Source organism: Capra hircus, chromosome 10, assembly GCF_001704415.2.
Source record: "Capra hircus breed San Clemente chromosome 10, ASM170441v1, whole genome shotgun sequence".
In the NCBI taxonomy this organism is placed as follows: Eukaryota; Metazoa; Chordata; class Mammalia; order Artiodactyla; family Bovidae; genus Capra; species Capra hircus.
Window position 1 is genome coordinate 42182789 of NC_030817.1, and position 23652 is coordinate 42206440.

Consider the following 23652-nt stretch of genomic DNA (forward strand, 5'->3'; position numbering starts at 1 on the left):
CTTCCTTCATCTGCAAGTCATCTTTACGTTTCCTGAGCCAAATTTCAAAGGGTTTAGGCGGCTTTCCTATTTGACTCCTACAATATAGTGGACTACTCAGGGCCTCATGGCTGTGCAGCTGTCACTGAGGGCATGTGGTAGAGTTAATTGAAATACACACTGAACTGGCTCTTTGGACCCTCCAGCTGAGAGCTAAGTGGGCCCAATAGCAAACTGGGATATTGCTAGAGTAACTGCTAGTGTCTCTGCCTGTGGAACAAAGGCACACAGAGAGGCAGCCTTTGAAAACAACTTTGCAGACTTTCTCCCCACACAGTCCTGGGACAGTTTTCTGGGACCAAGTGCCTGAAGCAATGTGATTTGTAGAAGCGACACCAGGATTGGGAACTTGGAGATGGTGTGTACTGAAGGGTTCTTAGGAAGAACCCACTCTCATCACTTAGGGATCGTTCTTTGATTTTTTTCTCCACATTTCCTTCTTATTTTAGAAGGAACCCATCAAAGTGTCTTTAATCATTGCAATGTTCACTTCTAACACAAATCTTAGTTTGTGTTTAGAAACCATTTCTAAGACTTGAGTGGTGATTGAACTCATATGAGTAAGGCGGTTTTTCCAGTGGTCATGTATGGATGTGAGAGCTGGACTGTGAAGAAAGCTGAACACTGAAGAATTGATGCTTTTGAACTGTGGTGTTGGAGAAGACTCTTGAGAGTCCCTTGGACTGCAAGGAGATCCAACCAGTCCATTCTAAAGGAGATCAGCCCTGGGTGTTCTGTGGAAGGAATGATGCTAAAGCTGAAACTCCAGTACTTTGTCAACCTCATGTGAAGAGTTGACTCATTGGAAAAGACTCTGATCCTGGGAGGGATTGGGGGCAGGAGGAAAAGGGGACAACAGAGGATGAGATGGCTGGATGGCATCACTGACTCAATGGACATGAGTTTGAGTGAACTCCGGGAGTTGGTGATGGACAGGGAAGCCTGGCGTGCTGCGATTCATGGGATCACAAAGAATCAGACACGACTGAGCGACTGAACTGAACTGAACTGAACTGAGTAGTGTGACATAGATATCAAGCATAGCCCATTAGGAATGTGACCTTGGGGAAGCAAGAAAAAGGTGCAGGATGTGGAATAAATTTCCAACTCTATTCTTACTAGCTATATGACTTTGGATAAGTCACTCTCATCTCTTAAATAAGGTAATAATACCTTTCTCAGAGTTGTCAAATGTGAAAAGAAGTAAAACTCACATTTAAATCATATGGCATCATACAAGTATGAATTTCTTAACTTCATTGCTTATCTCAGTTGGATTTGAATCTGTGTTTTGAGAAAGCATAATTCTAGATCATCCACTTTAGCTCTATTTCTGTATAAAATAAATATGTTGTATGTTGTATGTTTTTCTTTTGTTTTATGTATGTCTATAAGTTTTCTGAAATTATTTTTGGGATACATTGGGTTTTCCAAAAATACCCCAGTTGGGACCATGAATGAATGATTTAATGAATGAATGAATCTGTCTGTGGAGGTGTCAGTCAAGGCAATGGCAACCCATTTCAGTACTCTTGCCTGGAAAATCCCATGGATGGAGGAGCCTGGTGGGCTGCAGTCCATGGGGTCGCTAAGAGTCAGACACGACTGAGCAACTTCACTTTGACTTTTCGCTTGCATGCATTGGAGAAGGAAATGGCAACCCACTCCAGTGTTCTTGCCTGGAGAATCCCAGGGATGGGGGAGCCTGGTGGGCTGCCGTCTGTGGGGTTGCACAGAGTTGGACACGACTGACGCGACTTAGCAATAAACATTAAATGTGTTAAGCAAACAAGGTCAGAAGATCGGTCTTAGTCTGTGTCTTTGCTTTAAAAAATGGCGCCATATTCCGTGAAATAATTGAATAGAAACACGTGATTCTATTGTCCCCTTCTCCAGTTCTGCTTTAAAATCATTAACTCCTTTCAAATGTATGAGCCAGAGTTTTAAAAAGAGGATTAATGAATATAAGAACTACTGTTATTAACATTCTTCAGAAGTGAGTGGCCCTAACCAAAGTATAATGGTCTTTTGGTAAATCTGCTTCCTGTCAAAAAGAAAGAAAATCAAATCATCATCGTAATAGAAGAGTAAATCAGATGCACATTTCCCTTCTCTTGCTTGCTCCTTTTTGCTGTTTGCATTGTCTGCACCTGTGGTCCTCACACCCTGGGAATGAATTTTATAGACCTCCAGGGTGAGAGATACCTTCATTATTTTGACTGTCACCTGCTCTGAAGGTCTCAAGTCAGTGGTTTGAGGAGAATGAGGGACACACATTCTTGAGTGTGTTTCCTGTGAGTGGACCTGGTTACAAAGATTTGGATTATACTCACTCTCCCCAGCAGATTGAGGGGGTGACTCAGGATGTAACTGGAAGCCAGACCCTTTTCTTGAGGCTGGAGAAACATACAGCTGTACTACCACCAACGACCTAATGAAATGGTTTTTCATAAGGTCACCAATGAGGTTTTCATTTAAAATCTGGGACTTGACTCCAAATGCCAGATACTTAAATTCGTTAGCCATTTCATAGAGGCATGTGGTAAACAGGAAGTGCTCTAATGAAATCGGGCATTCAGTGTCTACCTCAGGACTCAGGTCATGTGTGAGATTTGAGTAGTTTTCTGTAGACTTTATAGAGAGCGGTGTTTGGGGGATGAACTGAATAGGGACCAACTGACAAAATTATTCAAAGAAATAGCCCTGAGGGAAAGTGGTGATAGGCAAAAAAAATCAGTGGGGGATTATTATTATTATTATTTTTAGGAAAAATACGTAACTAGCCTGTGAGTGTCACACAAGCATGTTTAATTTCAAACATCTGAATTCAGAGTTCATTTTCAAGCAGTGGTGGGAATTGTGAATAGGTTGAATGGAAAAAAAACGCAGAAAGTTGAATTTCGCTCATTAAAATAGTGTGTATCAATTTCTGGGATGAAAACTGACCATATATCTTGGTTTGAATTTGCAGCTCCTGGCTAAGCACAAAAGCTTGCCATGGAAAGAAGTGCTGCGGCTGGAGGAGGTGCAGGCCAAACTGGGGATCAGTCTGGAAGAAATGCTTTTGATCACAGAGGACGCCCTTCACCCTGAACCCTACAGCCCTGAGGAGCTCTGTAAATGTCTGGGAATTAGCCTGCAGGAACTCAAGACCCAAATTCTTAGTCCAAACACTCAAGATGGTGAGTCTGCTGGAGAAAATAGGGCGTGTGTTGTTCCCCCACCCCCCAGGTGGAAAGTTTCCATGCCCCATGGATTTTTACTGATTTTGAAGCATGCTTGAGGGAATTTGGAGAATGTATGTATTTTGGTAAACTTAATTATCTAGATTCTTGGCTTCATTAAATTCAAAATTCATTCTTACTGATCTGCTATATGCTGAATTTTCTTGTGAGGCAAAGGTGAATAATACACACTCTTGCCCTCAAGAAGTTCCCAATTCACCATTGTAATTCTCCTGCTTTGGCCTATGCCAACCACAGAATTACAATGGTCAGGGAAAATTCACTGGAAGCATCCTGTGATTTTTCAAATGTGAGCCCAACTCAGTTTAGGGATCAGAAACCAAAGTGATGATCTAACAATATATTAAATGTACATTTATAGTTTGTTTTGGTGTTTTAAAATTTTTGTAGGAAACATCTTGTGGCACCTAGAAAAAGTTATGTTACCTTTTTCAGTGAATTTCAACAACAAATTATTTCTCACTAGAATTAAATCAGGATCTGAATAACCATTAGAAACATATATAACCCTTGTCATGCAGTTAGTATAGTTCATATCACTAGTTTTCTGATTACCTGTTTTGAAGATAATGGATATCAGGACATGTAATTCATAGTGTTATCCAGCAGAAAGCAAAGAACTAAAGAGCCTCTTAATGAAAGTGAAAGAGGAGAGTGAAAAAGTTGGCTTAAAACGCAAGATTCAGAAAACTAAGGTTGTGACATCCAGTCCCATCACTTCATGGTAAATAGAGGGGGAAACAATGGAAACAGAGACTTTATTTTTGGGGCTCCAAAATCACTACAGGTGGTGACTGCTGCCATGAAATTAAAAGTTGCTTGCTCCTTGGAAGAAAAGTTATGACCAACCTAGACAGCATATTAAAAAGCAGAGATATTACTTTGCCAACAAAGGTCCATCTAGTCAAAGCTATGGTTTTCCCAGTAGTCATGTATGAATGTGAGAATTAGACTTCAAAGAAAGCTGAGCGCCGAAGAATTGATGCTTTGAACTGTGGTGTTGGAGAAGACTCTTGAGAGTCTCTTGGACTGCAAGGAAATCCAACCAGTCAATTCTAAAGGAAATCAGTCCTGAATATTCATTGGAAGGACTGATGCTGTAGCTGAAGTTCCAATACTTTGGCCACTAGATGTGAAGAACTGACTCATTTGAAAATACCATGATGCTGGGAAAGATTGAAGGTGGGAGGAGAAGGGGACAACAGAGGATGAGATGGTTGGATGACATCACCAATTCGATGGACATGAGTTTGAGTAAGCTCTGGGAGTTGGTGATAGACAGGGAGGCCTGACGCGCTGCAGTCCATGAGGCCGCAAAGAGTCAGACATGACTGAGTGACTGAACTGAACAGATCCAGTGAATCTCGTCCTGCTGCTTGCCACTTACAAAATCAATTACATACTCACAAAGTCGGTAGAAAGGTGGCTTTAATTAGAATGCCAGCAATCCTGGGAGATGGTGGACTCAGCATCCCCCGAAAGCCACCTCTGAAGATTTTCTTCAGCCATGAAAGCTTTTAAAGGGAAAAAAAAGCAATCTCAGTTAATCACTGAGATAGGGGGTCAGAGTCATTGCCATTCCCCACTGTGTGCAGGCTTGTTGACACCTTGTGATCTCTTTCTAGATGTGATCTTGTTCACACAATTTGTTCAGGAGGTTACTGAACGGGAAACTAGGGAAGAGATCTGGTCATCTGTTAATTAGTCTTTATTTCTACTTCTTTGATTGACAACAAATTGACAAATGGGTCAGGATTTTGTGTGATTAAAAGATTTGCAAGATGTCCTTGGGTTGGAAATGAGTAGAGCATGGGGTACCTGGTTTAAAAATTAGTTGTAATATAGCTTTCCTAAAGTAACAAGAACAGGGAGTTCCTGCCGAGGGTGGTCTTCTATAAAGAGCTGCTTGCAAATCCCTGCTTGTCAGAACATCATTCCATTTCTATGATATTAGAGGTGAAGGTCTTTTTTCTGTAACTTTTTCGTGCTGATGCAGGATGGCTTATTCTGCAGAGTAGACAATGTCACCATGGGTCTGTAGCATCTCTTTGCTGACAATTTTAATTGTCCACTAACATATATGTTGCTGCAGCAGCAACAATATATAGGCAGAGAGCGCTACAATTATTTTGATGCTCACAAAGATATAGATTATTATGAGCAATAATGGTAATTCCATTCTCTTGAGGTGAGTTCTTGGAATTGTGCTAGCCATAGATTCAGTACTGCTCAAGTTGAAACAGTTTCTGTCATGTCTACAATTTGGTCATCACACAGTTAGCTTTTTCTTTTAGTGGATGTTATTCAGACTCAAATTGAAGAAAGTAGGGAAAACCGCTAGACCATTCAGGTATGACCTAAATCAAATCCCTTATGATTATACAGTGGAAGTGAGAAATAGATTTAAGTGCCTAGATCTGATAGACAGAGTGCCTGATGAACTATAGAATGAGGTTTGTGACACTGTATAGGAGACAGGGATCAAGACCATCCCCATGGAAAAGAAATGCAAAAAAGCAAAATGACTGTCTGGGGAGGCCTTACAAATAGCTGTGAAAAGAAGAGAAGCGAAAAGCAAAGGAGAAAAGGAAAGATATAAGCATCTGAATGCAGAGTTCCAGAGAATAGCAAGAAGAGATAAGAAAGCCTTCTTCAGTGATCAGTGCAAAGAAATAGAGGAAAAGAACAGAATGGGAAAGACTAGAGATCTCTTCAAGAAAATTAGAGATACCAAGGGAACATTTCATGCCAAGATGGGCTGGATAAAGGACAGAAATGGTCTGGACCTAACAGAAGCAGAAGATATTAAGAAGAGGTGGCAAGAATACACAGAAGAACTGTACAAAAAAGATCTTCACGACCCAGATAATCACGATGGTGTGATCACTCATCTAGAGCCAGACATCCTGGAATGTGAAGTCAAGTGGGCCTTAGAAAGCATCACTACAAACAAAGCTAGTGGAGGTGATGGAATTCCGTTGAGCTATTTCAAATCCTGAAAGATGATGCTGTGAAAGTGCTGCACTCAGTATGCCAGCAAATTTGGAAAACTCAGCAGTGGCCACAGGACTGGAAAAGGTCAGTTTTCATTCCAATCCCAAAGAAAGGCAATGCCAAAGAATGCTCAAACTACTGCACAATTGCACTCATCTCACATGCTAGTAAAGTAATGCTGAAAATTCTCCAAGCCAGGCTTCAGCAGTATGTGAACTGTGAACTTCCTGATGTTCAAGCTGGTTTAGAAAAGGCAGAGGAACCAGAGATCAAATTGCCAACATCTGCTGGATAATCAAAAAAGCAAGAGATTTCCAGAAAAACATCTATTTCTGCTTTATTGACTATGCCAAAGCCTTTGACTGTGTGGATCACAATAAACTGTGGAAAATTCTGAAAGAGATGGGAATACCAGACCACCTGACCTGCCTCTTGAGAAATCTGTATGCAGGTCAGGAAGCAGCAGTTAGGGCTGGACATGGAACAACAGACTGGTTCCAAATAGGAAAAGGAGTACGTCAAAGCTGTATATGGTCGCCCTGCTTATTTAACTTATATTCAGTATACATCATGAGAAACGCTGGACTGGAAGAAACACAAGCGGGAATCAAGATTGCTAGGAGAAATATCAATAATCTCAGATATGCGGATGACACCACCCTTATGGCAGAAAGTGAAGAGGAGCTAAAAAGCCTCTTGATGAAAGTGAAAGAGGAGAGTGAAAAAGTTGGCTTAAAGCTCAACATTCAGAAAACGAAGATCATGGCATCCGGTCCCATCACTTCATGGCAAAGAGATGGGGAAACAGTGGAAACAGTGTCAGACTTTATTTTTTGGGGCTCCAGAATCACTGCAGATGGTGACTGCAGCCATGAAATTAAAAGACGCTTACTCCTTGGAAGAAAAGTTATGACCAACCTAGATGATATATTCAAAAGCAGAGACGTTACTTTGCCGAGTAAGGTCCATCTATCAAGGCTGTGGTTTTTCCTGTGGTCATGTATGGATGTGAGAGTTGGACTGTGAAGAAGGCAGAGTGCCGAAGAATTGATGCTTTTGAACTGTGGTGTTGGAGAAGACTCCTGAGAGTCCCTTGGACTGCAAGGAGATCCAACCAATCCATTCTGAAGGAGATCAGCCCTGGGATTTCTTTGGAAGGAATGATGCTAAAGCTGAAACTCCAGTACTTTGGCCACCTCATGCGAAGAGTTGACTCATTGGAAAAGACTCTGATGCTGGGAGGGATTGGGGGCAGGAGGAGAAGGGGACAACAGAGGATGAGATTGCTGCGTGGCATCACTGACTCGATGGACGTGAGTCTGAGTGAACTCCGGGAGTTGGTGATGGACAGGGAGGCCTGGTGTGCTGGGATTCACGGGATCGCAGAGTCAGATGCGACTGGGAGACTGAACTGAACTGAACTGATAGTATCTGTAGAACAACTCAGGAAAGTGCATCAGACACTGAGTCTGGGATTCTATTGCCCTAATCATTAACCACTTGTTTTTGTACTAAGGGGCAGCGGGAGGAGGGTACTGTAGGGTTCTGCTCAGTTCAAATAGGATGTTAAAATATTGTGAAATCTAAAGCAATACTGGTTCAGCAAATCAAATGGTTCCTTTTTTTAAAGTAATTTTTAATTGGACTATATAGTTGAGTTACAATGTTGTCAGTTTCTGCTGTACAGCAAAATGAATTAACCTGGTGTATACATATATCTACTCTCTTCTAGACTCCATTCCCATATAGTACATTACTGAGAGTACCCTATGCTATACAGTAAGTTTTTATTAGCTATCTTTTATATACAGTAGTATGTATATGTCAATTGAAATGGCTCTTTTGTATGGTGCCGCTTTTGTCATTGAGGTGAAGTGAAAAAAAAAAAGAAATTCACAATTCATTAAGCATCTCTGTTTTCTTATCCTTTTTTTTTCATACTCATTTTTCTGATTATTATACTTCTTATATGAAAGGATCTGGGTTAGAGCAGTACTCATGACTGCTGTGGAACCACATTCTGAAACACCAGGAAGTCTTCACTGCTTAGATTGACACATGTGGCTCACTTAAGCATGGAGGCTTTTTCTGCTTGTCTACTGTTTCTATACTGTTAACAAAAAACACCTGAGATGGAAGCCAGGCAAATGTTGGAGCTAGAGCCTTGGAGGGGCTTCTCAGAAGTAAAGGTTGTCTGTTTGTGAGACATCAGTGGTGGGAGCTGGACATCTAGCTAAGCCAGTAGTCTCTTTGTGAGGTAAAGTTGGGGATGAGAACTTAGCGGAAAGATCAGGGCCCCATTTCCACCCCATTCACTTCAGTTCTACAACTGGATTTTGAGTGCCTACAGTGGATTTGCCTGCTAAAGGCAGGCAATTGCTACAATTGCTGGCAGCTATAGGATAAGATAAGGAAATCTTTTGAGGGCAGCGAAGAGGTTTTGGTTTCCAACACTGTTAGATCCAATTTAATTTGATGAATATTTGTTGAATTTCTAGATGAACAAACTGGCCTATAGACTTCATCAGAGTTGCCGCCTGTTTTTTTTTTTTTTTTTTAAAATAAATCTTCCTGGAATACAGCCATCTATATGGGCTATGGATGCTTTTGCACTGCAATGACAGATTTAAGTAGTTGTGACAGAGTCTAAATGGCCCACAAAATCTAAAATATTTACCATCTGGCTCTTGGCAGATAAAGTTTGCTGACACCACTCCAGAAAGGCAGGAGACCAAAGCATAGCCATAAGGCCTGGATTAAGATCTCAGACTTCTGTTTTTTTTTTTTTTCCCCAGACATCTTTATTTACTAGATTTGGGACCTGATTTGAAAGTTTTTATCTTTCTGTTATCTTGGTTTTTCCATGAAATAGGCATAAGAGAAAGAGGTGCTTAAAGAAGTAGTTGGTGTAATGTGCTAGGAACAATGCTTGGTAATGGAGGTACTCATAAACATCAGCGACTTCCGCTATTTCTCTTTCCTCTCCTCCTTCCCCCACTCTAGGGCCTGAGGCTGAGCATTGGGAACACAGAAATAAACACAACAGGGTTTGATACTTACGGACTTTACAAAATAGTGGTGGAAATAAATAAAGGAAAAACCGATCCAGCAGGAAGTGATGAGTGCAGTGAGGGAGGTGTTCTTGGGTCTAGGGAGACCAGAAAAGAAAGAAGTCAGAGCTGGCTTTACGAAGGAGACAGCAACCAGACAAAAGTTAGAGAATAAATAGAAATTTCCCAGGTATACAGGCAGAAAAACTTCCAGGCAGAGAGGAGTAAGAGAGCAATCCAGAGAACTACAGACAATTGAATGTTTTCTGAAAATAATGGTGAGTGATATATATCAGGTTGATTTTATAGATAGGCCATCATCAACACTTTGTTAAATACTATGTGCAAGTGTTTTATGGATAATGGGGAAATTCATAAAATGTTTATTGAATAAAGACATTGGGTAGGTCATTGGATAGGGAGCGCTTCCAGGGGAATAGTCTTTATTCTTTGACTTAAGACATCATCCAGTTTCTTATATTTAGCAAATGTATGTGTTAACTTCACTGGGCTGGGTATTATGCTGGATGCTGGGATACAGAGATACGTAGGACATGGTCTCTACTTTATAGTGACCTAATGTCTGATTGGTGAGGGTGCTTCACAACAGTCACAGTAGATAATACCCATGGTAATAAAGGTGTTTGTTATGAGTCCTGAGTGTGGAGGAGAGAGTGACTAACTGCCTAGAGAATGTGGCTTGAATTTGAGCTATTTTAAAGGAAAGTTATGGCCTTCCCAGGAGGAGAGTGGTGACGGGCCGTTTCAGGCAGAAAATAGAGTCTGGATGGCAGACATGAGACATGGGGTATCTGAAAAACATGCCAAGAGGTGTTGTGCGCAGTGTGAGCTGGATGCCAAAAGTATTGGCTAACGGGATGTCTGCTCTCTTCCCCATCACAGAAAAGCCTGAAATGGGCGATTGTTGGTGGATATCTCAGTGACTAGATTCCTAAAACTATAAAGGGCAGTTCAGCTGGAATTGATAATTACCTGTGTCTAGAAAGGAAGGGAAGGAGGGAGGGAAGAGAGGGAAGAAAAGAAATAGGAGATAAGGAAGGCTGAGGTACGGATGCTGGGAAGTTAGGGAATTACAGATGGGAAATGATTTTGGAGGCAGGGTGATGAATTTCTGGTGATGTGGCAAGGCATCTAAATAAAGATATAGAGCAAGTAAAGACCCAAACTATATAATTAGATTTTGGGGTTAAGAGGCAAAGAGACCTTAATAGACATTGAGAATATTCACTGTCAAATGGTCTTCATAAAGCAGTCTTTTCATGATGTCGTTTCTTAGTTCAGAAATCTTTGGAGGTCTGCCATGACCTATCGCCTAAACTCTTTAATGTAGATGTTAAGTTTCTCCTCAATTTGGCCTTAACTCTGTTCTGTCCTGTCTCCTGTTTGAGCCCATACATCCCCATTTGGACAATGTTGTTCTGGCTGAACCATCCCACTTGCCTCTTTGTCTTTCCTTTAGTGCTAACCATCACTGCCCATTCCTCTTTTCTGAAATATGGTTCCTACCTATTGTAAAAGCTCAATAAATTCTTATCTGTATCCATCTCAGTGTGAAGCCTGTTCTTTGTCTGTATCCCTGTTCCTTTTTCTCTGCATCTGCCTGTCTCCCTCACCTCCCACCCCTCTTTTGAGTAGCATTTTTAAAAAAAATAAGTTAATTTCTCAGAAAACTCTGGAAAACACAAAGGATAATTTTCTAATCATAGGATATGCATTACTATTTATGTATATATTTGTTTTAGCCCCATAAAGAATAATAATTTCATTGTTTTTATAAAAGTTATGAGTACTTAATCTTATCTCGTTATCTAAAATAACTTTCCTATTGGCCCACATGTATGACTTTCTATAATTTACTTAGGTTTATTGAGTGCAAACAAAACCTATGTTGAATGAATGAATCTATTTTGTAATTCTATCATCCTCAACTGGAGAAGGAAATGGCAACCCACTCCAACCCACTCCAGTGTTCTAGCCTGGGAAATCCCACAGACTGGGAAAGCCTGGCAGGCTACATACAATCCATGGGTCACATAGAGTCAGACACAACTGAGCAAATAACACTATCATCCTCAAAGGATTCCCCCTTTTGCAATAAGTTAAACAAAACAAACAAGAAAACAACCACGAACATAAATCAGCCTGTGGGATTCTGGAGTCTCCTAGATTAATTTCACTTGATTTATTCTCTGAATCCAGCCATCTAGCCTCAGCCAAATTTCCTCCTGAATTCTCCTGGTATGCAGTTTTAACATTAGAAATCAAAATCCATTTATATCATTGTCTTGTTCCTCTGAGTCTGTGTTTGATTGGTCTAATTCCTTAGGTAAATGCTTCTATTACCCATTTAGAAAATGTGGTTCTTATTGAATGTGGCACTGTCTTTAGAATGTATGAGTGGAGGCATAGATGACATGTGTCTTCAGCAGGGGACTCTGGAGGGTGACACCACCCTATTATTCCAGGTGTCTACACTTTAACATGCTTAGTTTTGACTTGGACAGATTTTCCTGTCATGGAAATCCATGATCCTCTGTTCTATTTCTGCCAGAATTTCTTTGTTTTTTTACCTGGATAACCTGGATATGAGTGTGAGTTGGGAGATGTTGACCTTGAGGTGAGAGTACAAGGAGAGATGTTTACAGTCAAACTGTGGCTTGCAGCCTCTGCTAAACCAGTCAGAGTTCCAAAAGGCCATGTTCATTTTCCCAGATTTCTAATACTTAGATTTAGAAATGCTCAGAGACCATTAAAATTAAACACACACACACACAAAGCAAAATTCTCAAATCCTTTAGACACTGTTTAAATGGCTATAATCCCTCACCAGGAACTGGTCAGGAAAAATTTAAGGATTATTCTTTAGGAAAAAATTTAAAGATTATTTTTCAGGTGGCCCAGTGATAAAGAATCCGCCTGCCAAGGCAGGAATGCAGGAGATGTGGGTTCAATCCTTGGGTCGGTAAGATCCCCTTGAGGAAGAAATGGCTACCCACTCCACTATTCTTGCCTGAAGAATCCCATGGACAGAGGAGTCTGACAGACTATAGTCCGTAAGGTCAGGAAGAGTCAGACGCGACTGAGCATGCACACATGCCCGCCTGCCCACAGATAGGAGTTATGTAAAAATGTGGCGGAAGGTCTGTGTTTCTAGAAGCCAGGGTCCAGGCTGATGTGGGAAGGGTGTTTTCTCAGGTGTGACCCTGGAGAAAAAGGTGAAGCTGTGGAGAGAGTCAGGAGAGAGGCGCGTGTATATCTAGCACGGGAGATAAGTCAAGGACACTCAGTGGAGGATAAACAGGGGAGTCCATGAAGGACTAATTAGAAACTGAGGTAGAAAATGTGTCAGGTGCTTTGGGCCCTAGTTTGACAAAGGAGGGATGTACTGGGATCATTCCCTTTGGGAATGCTCAGCCTATGTTGGGAAGATCCCCGGGATAAGGGAAAGGCTGACCACTCCAGTATTTTGGCCTGGAGAATTCCATGGAATGTATAGTCCATGGGATTGCAAAGAGTTGGACACTACTGAGCGACTTTCACTTCCCTTCAGCCTGTGTTCCAGGTTGGGTGGCCCTGTGCTTAGAAGCACTGTGCCGGGTGGACACTAAGCTCCTTGCTTTGATTACCAGCTTTACCTGTGGCTATGTGCTGACAAAGTGCTGTCCAGTCGCTGACTAATATGTTTGGATCCTTGACCCTTGTGAAGTCACAAGCAACGGTCATGACTTTTGAGCAAGTATAAGGCACTGGCATAGAATGCTGTTTAGGAAGATATCTGCAGTAAGAAAACAAACAAACAGACAAACAAAAACTTACTTTATTGTTTATACAGTACTCTTAACTGTATCATTTGATTTGATCTCACAATAACCCCAGGGCACATGGTTATCCTCATTTCACAGATGAGGAAACTAAGGTCATAGAATTACATGTAGTTACAAAAGAGAGAGCTGGTACATGCTGGAGCCAGATCCCAAGTCCTAGTCTTTTGAGTTAATCCAATACTCTTGCTGCCTTTATTTTTTGATATTAGTGTATTAATAAACTGGCTTTAGCAATCCTGAACCAATAAGGGAGGTAATATCAAGTTTTGATTTTTCTTTCCTATAATTTTCTCTTGCAACTAAAGAGAAGTGATGAAAGTTGGTTACCTGGAGGTAACAGAGTTTCCTTTTGGCTATTTCCCATTCTGGTGCCCTTGCCTTAGAAAATGTAAAGCGTGGCAGTTCAGTTCAGTTCAGTCGCTCAGTCGTGTCTGAATCTTTGCGACCCCATGAATCGCAGCACGCCAGGCCTCCCTGTCCATCACCAACTCCCGGAGTTCACTCAGACTCACGTCCATCCAGTCAGTGATGCCATCTAGCCATCTCATCCTCTGTCGTCCCCTTCTCCTCCTTCCCCCAATCCCTCCCAGCATCAGAGTCTTGTCCAATGAGTCAACTCTTGGCATGAGGTGGCCAAAGTACTGGAGCTTCAGCTTTAGCATCATTCCTTCCAAAGAAATCCCAGGGCTGATCTCCTTCAGAATGGACTGGTTGGATCTCCTTGCAGTCCAAGGGACTCTCAAGAGTCTTCTCCAATACCACAGTTCAAAAGCATCAATTCTTCGGCACTCAGCCTTCTTCACAGTCCAACTCTCACATCCATACATGACTACTGGAAAAACCATAGCCTTGACTAGACGGACCTTAGTCGGCAAAGTAATGTCTCTGCTTTTGAATATGCTATCTAGGTTGGTCATAACTTTTCTTCCAAGGAGTAAGCGTCTTTTAATTTCATGGTTTCAGTCACCAACCATCTGCAGTGATTTTGGAGCCCAAATAAATAAAGTCTGACACTGTTTCCACTGTTTCCCCATCTATTTCCCATGAAATGATGGGACCAGATGCCATGATCTTCGTTTTCTGAATGTTGAGCTTTAAGCCAACTTTTTCACTCTCCTCTTTCACTTTCATCAAGAGGCTCTTCACTTTCTGCCATAAGGGTGGTGTCATCTGCATATCTGAGGTTATTGATATTTCTCCTGGCAATCTTGAGTCCAGCTTGTGTTTCTTCCAGTCCAGCGTTTCTCATCATGTACTCTGCATATAAGTTAAATATACAGGGTGACAATATACAGCATTGACTCCTTTTCCTATTTGGACACAGTCTGTTGTTCCATGTCCAGTTCTAACTGTTGCTTCCTGACCTGCATACAGATTTTTCAAGAGGCAGGTCAGGTGGTCTGGTATTCCCATCTCTCTCAGAATTTTCCACAGTTTCTTGTGATCCACACAGTCAAAGGCTTTGGCATAGTCAATAAAGCAGAAATAGATGTTTTTCTGGAACTCTCTTGCTTTTTCCATGATCCAGTGGAGGTTGGCAATTTCATCTCTGGTTCCTCTGCCTTTTCTAAAACCAGCTTGAACATCTGGAAGTTTACAGTTCATGTATTGCTGAAGCCTGTCTTGGAGAATTCTGAGCATTACTTTACTAGCATGTGAGATGAATGCAATTGTGCAGTAGTTTGAGCATTCTTTGGCATTGCCTTTCTTTGGGATTGGAATGAAAACTGACCTTTTCCAGTCCTGTGGCCACTGCTGAGTTTTCCCAATTTGCTGGCATATTGTGTGCAGCACTTTCACAGCATCATCTTTCAGGATTTGAAATAGCTCAACTGGAATTCCATCACCTCCACTAGCTTTGTTTGTAGTGATGCTTTCTATGGCCCACTTGACTTCAGATTCCAGGATGTCTGGCTCTAGATGAGTGATCACACCATTGTGATTTTCCAGGTCGTGAAGATCTTTTTTGTACAGTTCTTTTGTGTATTCTTGCCACCTCTTCTTAATATCTTCTGCTTCTGTTAGGTCCAAACCATTTCTGTCCTTTATCGGGCCCATCCTTGCATGAAATGTTCCCTTGGTATCTCTAATTTTCTTGAAGAGATCTCTAGTCTTTCCCATTCTGTTGTTTTCCTCTATTTCTTTGCACTGATCACTGAAGAAGGCTTTCTTATCTCTTCTTGCTATTCTCTGGAACTCTGCATTCAGATGCTTATATCTTTCCTTTTCTCCTTTGCTTTTCGCTTCTCTTCTTTTCACAGCTATTTGTAAGGCCTCCCCAGACAGTCATTTTGCTTTTTTGCATTTCTTTTCCATGGGGATGGTCTTGATCCCTGTCTCCTGTACAGTGTCACAAACCTCATTCTATAGTTCATCAGGCACTCTGTCTATCAGATCTAGGCCCTTAAATCTATTTCTCACTTCCACTGTATAATCATAAGGGATTTGATTTAGGTCATACCTGAATGGTCTAGCGGTTTTCCCTACTTTCTTCAATTTGAGTCTGAATTTGGTAATATTCAGAGTTCATGATCTGAGCCACAGTCAGCTCCTTGTTTTTGTTGACTGTATAGAGCTTCTCCATCTTTGGCTGCAAAGAATATAATCAATCTGATTTTGGTGTTGACCATCTGGTGATGTCCATGTGTAGAGTCTTCTCTTGTGTTGTTGGAAGAGGGTGTTTGCTATCCAGTGCATTTTCTTGGCAAAACTCTATTAGTCTTTGCCCTGCTTCATTCTGCATTCCAAGGCCAAATTTGCCTGTTACTCCAGGTGTTTCTTGACTTCCTACTTTTGCATTCCAGTTCCCTATAATGAAAAGGACATCTTTTTTGGGTGTCAGTTCTAAATGGTCTTGTAGGTCTTCATAGAACCATTCAACTTCAGCTTCTTCAGTGTTACTGGTTGGGGCATAGACTTGGATTACCATGATATTAAATGGTTTGTCTTGGAGATGAACAGAGATCATTCTGTCGTTTTTGAGATTGCATCCAAGTACTGCATTTTGGACTCTTTTGTTGACGATGATGGCTACTCCATTTCGTCTAAGGGATTCCTGCCCACAGTAGTAGATATAATGGTCATCTGAGTTGAATTCACCCATTCCAGTCCATTTTAGTTCACTGAATCCTAGAATGTCAACATTCACTCTTGCCATAGCTTGCTTAATTTAAGGAGCAAACTCAACTTGGTCAGAATGTGCATGAACTTTTGTGTTACAGAAAAGCCATGAGAAGGGCTGTGGAATTTTCTTGTTTGATAAAAAGGTAGTCCTCATGGATTATCGTATCTACATCAAAGAAGAGTAGTTTTTTAATCTAATGGAGAAATATAAAGGTACTTCACAATATAAAAGGAGTCAGTAATTTCAGTTTCCAGTGTATCTCAAAATAAAGGAAATTGATTTAAAAATAGCTCATAAGATATCAGGTACTACATTCTATGATTTTAACACATTAAATTTTTCTTATAAGAATTTTGAAAAAAAATTTTTTTATAAAGAGCCTAGAAGAAACTCCAAAGGGTCTTTCTAGAATTTACAGATATTGGTTGAGCAGAAATCTTTAAAATTTGTATGATGAACTCCTAATAAGGCCAAATAACAATGAGTCATTTATTTTTGTCTTTTGTTTTAATTTTAACAAGATAATAGATCCCTCTGAAACAATATAAAAGAATAATTCAAAAAACTATTTTTTGTTACGCACAAAAAATATGCTTTAGTTTTTCTGGAATACAAGTGTGGAGAAAATTTGCTTTCCCTGTTTGCTTTCCTCTCTGTCTAGTCCCTCTGGTTTGCTTCTCAGCTCCTGTTGACTTCTAGCTGTCTGGCCGCAGAGGGCAGGATCATGCTAGGAGTAAAGCTTCTTCAGTTTCCAGGAAGAAATGGGCTGAATTGTTAACCCAGATCATTGGGTTGATGTTTCCTTCCTCGGTTTTCCTCTTCCTCTTTCACATGTGTGCATCATACACCCCTGTCCATCGGTTCACCTTGGCTCTTCAGGTACATAGGGAACTGACAATGCAGCGCAGACATAATCTAGTAAGTATGATTTTAAAGATGTTGCATCTCAAAACTGTCAACTTCTGTAGGGACAGCTCAGTGCCAGTGTGTAGGAATCACATATGTGACTGTGATGTATGCTGTGTACCAGTCAGAGCCTAGTCACTGAGGGGTAGGTCAGGGCTCAGAATCATTCTTATCCTGCAAGGCTAATAATAATGAGGGCCTTGTTTTTGGCACCTGAGGCCATCCTGGAGCCACTAAAATCAGAGAATTCTGGAATTTTCATTCACTTGTGTGAGAATTTTAAAAGAGCTGAAATGAAACAAATTCTGCCAGTACATTTTGGGAAGTTGACCCCTGCAGTAGTCTTACATACTTGATGACTTACAGTCATCTTGAACTGAAGTAGGCCCAGAATGAACCTATGAGCTTGACCGCCTCTTCATACTATGTACCTTCAGACCCTTGAGTTCCCCACGTTTCTTGAGTTAATGGGATTTGGGCAGGCCCAGGAGTAGAAGATGTGGGAGAGCGTTAGACCAGTAAGACTAAGCCTTCTCTTCTCTCAAACACTCTGATCCTCTTTCTAACAGAACATTTTCCTCCCTCTAGGAAGGTCATCCTTGTATATTAAGCTTTCAGCTTCAGGAAGATCATGCATGTTTTAGGAAAGGAGGAAGGGGGGGATCTCTTCTGATAACAGCAGCCCCATGGACTCTGGTGACCTGTGGCTGTGATGGCAAGCTGGAAACTGCTCTTCTAGCCTCATAGGAAATTCATATACAATAGTTACCATGATGGCATTCCCCAGAAACAAATCCTAAAATAGTCATAGCAGCTAAATGTGAGTCATGAGGCACCATTCTTTCATAGCATTTGTATCCTTGAGAAAAGGTCCTTGTTTTGTGCATTTCTATATTCCTGTTCAGTTCAGTTCAATCGCTCAGTCGTGTCTGACTCTTTGTGACCCCAGGGACTTCAGTATGCCAGGCTTCCCTGTCCATTACCAACTCCCAGAGCTTATTCAAACTCATGTCCATTGAGTCGGTGATGCCATCCAACCATCTCATCCTCTGTCGTCCCTTTCTCCTCCCACCTTCAATCTTTCCCAGCATCAGGGGCTTTTCAAATGAATCAGTTCTCCACATCAAGTGGCCAAAGTATTGGAGTTCCAGCTTCACCATCAGTCCTTCCAATGAATATTCAGGACTGATTTCCTTTAGTATGGACTGATTGGATCTCCTTGCTGTCCAAAGGACTCTCAAGAGTCTTCTCCAATACCACAGTTCAAAAGTATGAATTCTTCAGTGGTCAGCTTTCTTTATAGTCCAACTCTCACATCCATACGTGACTTCTGGAAAAACCATAGTCTTGACTAGATGGACCTTTGTCGGCAAAGTAATGTTTCTGCTTTTTATATGCTGTCTAGGTTGTTCATAACTTTTCTTCTAAGGAGCAAGCAGCATCTTTTAATTTCATGGCTGCAGTCACCATCTGCAATGATTTTGGAGACCCCCCCCCCAAAAAAAAAGTCTGACACTGTTTCCACTGCTTCCCCATCACTTTCCCATGAAGTGATGGGACCAGATGCCATGATCTGAATGTTGAGTTTTAAACCAACATTTTCACTGTCCTCTTTCACTTTCATCAAGAGGCTCTTTGGTTCTTCTTCGCTTTCTGCCATAAGTCTGCATATCTGAAGTCATTGATATTTCTCCCAGAAATCTTGATTCCAGCTTGTGCTGGAATACCTGTGGTACCTAGTAAATGCTTGCTAAATGCATAAATGTGTTAAACTAATTTTCTTCTGTTCATATGGAGAATTAATGGATAGGAGGCCAATTAGAAAATATACTCAAGGTCTAGCTAGAGAGTGGTTATTTTGAGCCTTCAAGAAAATCTGTTTATGTGCATTAATAATATCATTCAAAACAACTAACAGTGAACACTTAGCTATGTGACAAGCACTATTCTGAGTACTTTTAAAACATTTGCTGTACATGTTTTGTTGATATGTTCCTCATGTTCAGAGTACCTACATGAAATAGTTCTTTTCAAGGTTGTAAACTGTGCCATAAACACATTCGGAGAATGAAAGTGTTAGTGGCTCAGCCATGTCTGACTCTTTGCAACCCCATGCTGGACTGTAGCCTGCCAGGCCCCTCTGTCTATGGGATTCTCCAGGCAGGAATAATGGAGTGGGTTGCCATTTCCTTCTCCAGGGGATCTTCCTCATCCAGGGATCGAACCCGGGTCTCCTGCTTTGCAGGTGGATTCTTTGCTGCCTGGGCCACCAGGGAAGCCCTTAAACACATTTAGACACACACTGAAATACTGATGCACTCCCACCTCCTTCTCCTCACTCTCTCAAACTCCCCTCATCTGTTCACAGTGTTGAAGTATGATAGTCAAACTCCCAAAGTCAGATAGCTCTGAGGGAATAAAGAATTTTTTGGTAGGTATTGTTTTTGTTTGTTTGAAATTTGTTTAAAAGAGAAAAGCAAATGAGTTTGGCTATTACAGCGCTAATTAGGTTTGTGTTCAGTGACATAACTGTTAATGAATACTGATGAATATTCCTTTTTCATTCTGTAAACAAAGAATGTTACTAAGACTTTCCACCCAACACAACAGTCTATCTTGCATCCCAGTGCTTTTGACAGTGGTCTCTTAATTCACACTTGGACTTTTCCTTAAAACATCTCAAATCTCTGTAAGTGAAATATAGCACAGGTTATTTAGATTTGGGGCTTCCCTGGTGACACAGATGGTAAAGAATCCACCTGCAACGCAGGAGACCCAGGTTCAATCCCTGGGTTGGGAAGATCCCCTGGAGAAGGAAATGGCAACCTACTCCATTATTCTTGCCTGGAGAATCCCATGGACAGAAGGGCCTGGCAGGCTACAGGCTATAGGGTCACAAAGAGTTGCACATGACCTAAGTGACTTAGCACGCATGCATATAGATTTAATTTAGAGGAACATAAAGAATAAAGACTGGCTATAGATGGTTTTGATGCTAGGAACATCCCATAAATTAAGTTCCAGTATTTTGCTGCTTTACAGATAAGTTAAACAAGACACAGAATAATTAAGTAACTTGCCTAAGACCATGCAGCTCAAAGTAACAGAGTTGGGATTCAAACCCACGCACTCTGAGTCCAGAGACCTCCCTCTACGGTCTTAACTGTTATGTGACATGAGGCTGTCAGTCAGGGTTCTGTCAGAGAAAGAGATTTTTTATAGGAATTTGACAACATGCAACTTATAAGCTGTTTAAACAGTGTTTGCTTCTGGTGCTGCAGCCTGAAGTCAGTAGGAAAGACAGGCAGGAAGTGACAATGGATGTAAAGTGGGGGAGAGCGAGGGCAAGCTGGAGCTCGGGAAGAGGAGCTGGAATCAGGGTCACTGATTGTACTGATGGTACTGGTAGAAGCCAAACATGTACCTGGTCCAAGAGTAGAAGTTGAAGGGAGGGGCCAGTGGGACCTGGAGGTGCTGTTCCATGCCACAGAGTGAACCAGCAGTTGAGGGACAGTGTGTGCAAGTGGTCGTGGCACTTGGTGCCCTTGCATAGATCTTTGCAGCATAAAAAAATATGCTACCATCATTCTTAATATGCTCATTTCCCCTGTATGTGCTGGCCTCCTGATCTTACCAGTCAACTTGTTCATCCCAGTTGTCTCCTTGGCCTTGGCATGGCCTTTCCCCCAGGGTTACTCAGGTCTCTTCCAGCTTCGTTGCCTAGACCCTGTGGTTCCTGGCCACCTTGTCAGCCCCACCTGGCTCTTTGACTCTGGCCTTGCTGGTCCTACCATTCATGGCTGCCTCAAGGGAAGGGAAGAAAAAGAAAAGGACAGTGACTATACATATATATTCATTTTTTTCTTGAGTCTAAGAGACATATGACTTGTTATTACTCAGTATTCCCTTCGCTTGAATTTTTCATGGGTGTATCTCTATTTTCTGAGACATGAAATGATTTATTTTAAAAATTGTCTCATTTTGTATTGGGCTTTAGCTGATTAACAATGTTGTGATAGTGTCTGGTGAGCAGCGCAGGGACTCAGCCATACATGTACATGTAACCAACCTCCCCTCAAAATCCAATCCCCACCCCAGCCCAAGTAAAACCCAATCCCATTCAGGCTACCACATAACACTGAACAGAGTTTCCTATGCTGTACAGTAGGTCCTTGTTAATCATTTATAATAAAGCAGTGTGTACACATCTATCCCAAACTCCCTAACTATCCCTTCTCTCCGTCCTTTCCGCAAGCAACCATAAGCTTGTTCTCTAAGTCTGTGAGTCTGTTTCTGTTTTGTAAGTAAGTTCGTTTGTATAATTTCTTTTTAGATTCCACATATAAGGGATGTCATATGATATTTATCCTTTTCTGACTTACTTCACTCAGTGTGACACTCTCTAGGTCCATCCATGTTGCTGCAAATGGCATAATTTCATTCTTTTTAAATGACTGAGTAATATTCCACTGTGGGTCAGGAAGATCCCCTGCAGAAGGAAATGGCACCCCATTCCAGTATTCTTGTCTGGAGAATTTCAGGGACAGAGGAGCCTGGAAAGCTACCGTCCATGAGATCACAAAGAGTCAGTGTGACTGAGCACAATATTCCATTGTGTATATCCATTATACAATGGAATTGTATTTTTCCATTCCTCTGTCGATGGACATTTAAGTTGCTTCCATGTCTTGGCTACGTTGAAAATATCTTTTTTGATCCATCTCCCAGAATAATGGAAATAAAAACAAAAATAAACAAATGGGACCTACTTAAACTCAAAAGCTAATGCACCACAAAGGAAACAATAAACAAAACAAAAACACAACCCATAGATTGGGAGGAAATATCTGAAATGATGTGACCAATAAGGGATTAATCTCTGAAATTTACAAATAGCTCATGATGTTTAACAGCATCAAAACAAACAACCCACTCAAAAAATGGGCAGAAGACCTGAATAGACATTTCTCCAAAGAAGACATACAGATGGCCAATAAGCACTTGAAAAATATATTCAACATTGCTAATTATTAGAGAAATGCAAATCAAAACTACAATGAGATATCACCTCACACCAGTCAGAATGGCTATCATTAAAAAAAATCCACAAACAACAAATGCTGGAGAGAGTGTGGAGATAAGGGAACCTTCCTACACTGTTGGTGGGAATGTAAATTGGTACAACCACTATGGAGAACATAAAAAACTAAAAATTGAGCTACCATATGACCCTGTAATCCCACTCCTGGGAATATATCTGGAGAAAAACATGATCCAAAAGGATACATGCTCCCCAATGTTAATCGCAGCACTGTTTACAATAGCCAAATGAAATTATTAAAGGATCAGTTGTGAATTTATTAGATGCTCTGCTTTGAGTAGAATGAGGCTTCTGTAGATATGAGGATGGCTGACATCTTCTTGTATACCCTGGTGCTTCTCTGCTGGTTTGCGTTAGGAAACCACCTTCTGTAATCCTGTCTACCTAAGAGGGCAATCTTGTCATTTCTATGTTCCTTCCTTTTTTTGCTACCTTTGATTTCGTTTTCATATTTTTAGGTTTCCATATAATTAAATATTTTCCTTGTATACAAAGTTGCTTTTCTTATAGTTAATTCTGGTTATTTTGGTCAAAGTGTTTATTCTCCTATACTGCTGTGTTCAAGGTGATTTTTCTTCAGTAACAACCAGTTCCGACATCTCAGGGGCTTGACCCAACAAAAGTTCATTTCTTGCCCACTCTGCCTCTTCATCACAAGTCAGCAGATGGTCTGTCCATCTGAGACAGTCAGGGACCTGGGCTCAGCAGGGGCTCCATCTCAACATGTTTGCCCATAATCACTGTGGTCTGAGGAAGGGACTGTGGCTGATTGCTCACTGACTTTTAACAGCTGCCTCTTATTCTCTTTCATTGGCTCAAGCAGGTCAAGTGGGTGTAATGAATTTCAGAGTGGGTGGCAAGTGCAGTCTGTCTCAACATGTACAAGGAAAACTGGAACATTTGGAAACAGCTGTAACTAATGAAAACCACACTGACCTGTGCTGTGCAGCTAGGAGTCTCAGCCCATTTAAATCTTGCTGATACCAACGAAACCAGCTTATTTTCTCATCTTAAAATATGAAGCTGACATTTGCTTTCAGACAATTGGGATGATGAATATTGTTTTTGACCAGATTCCAAATTATCTTCACTTGAGGATTACACATACTATGACATCTTTTTAAGATGGACACTTCTCTCACACTGGCATTTTATCTGCAGGTTGTCTGGTGAAAGCCTTCTTAGTCCTTGTAGCTTATCATTTTTCCCCCATCTTGTGGCATTCAATCTCTTTTCAGGAAACTATCATTCTAGAATCTTAGGGCATGGTCCAGGAAAACCTCTTTGCTATTTGATATTAATAGGTTCACTTCCTATGCCTTTATTATTTTCAAAGTACCTAGCTTCA

The 23652-nt window shown here is 41.1% G+C and overlaps 1 protein-coding gene across 4 annotated transcripts in view; it reads left to right on the plus strand.

Moving 5' to 3' along the window:
- Positions 1-23652, plus strand: part of GALK2 (galactokinase 2) — a 154690-nt gene that overhangs the window by 105514 nt on the left and 25524 nt on the right. For all 4 annotated transcript variants that reach the window (XM_005685796.3, XM_005685795.3, XM_018054176.1 and 1 more), the window contains one exon: positions 3011-3221. In XM_005685796.3, coding sequence (XP_005685853.2) covers positions 3011-3221 — 211 coding nt within the window. The remainder of the gene's footprint in view (positions 1-3010; positions 3222-23652) is intronic.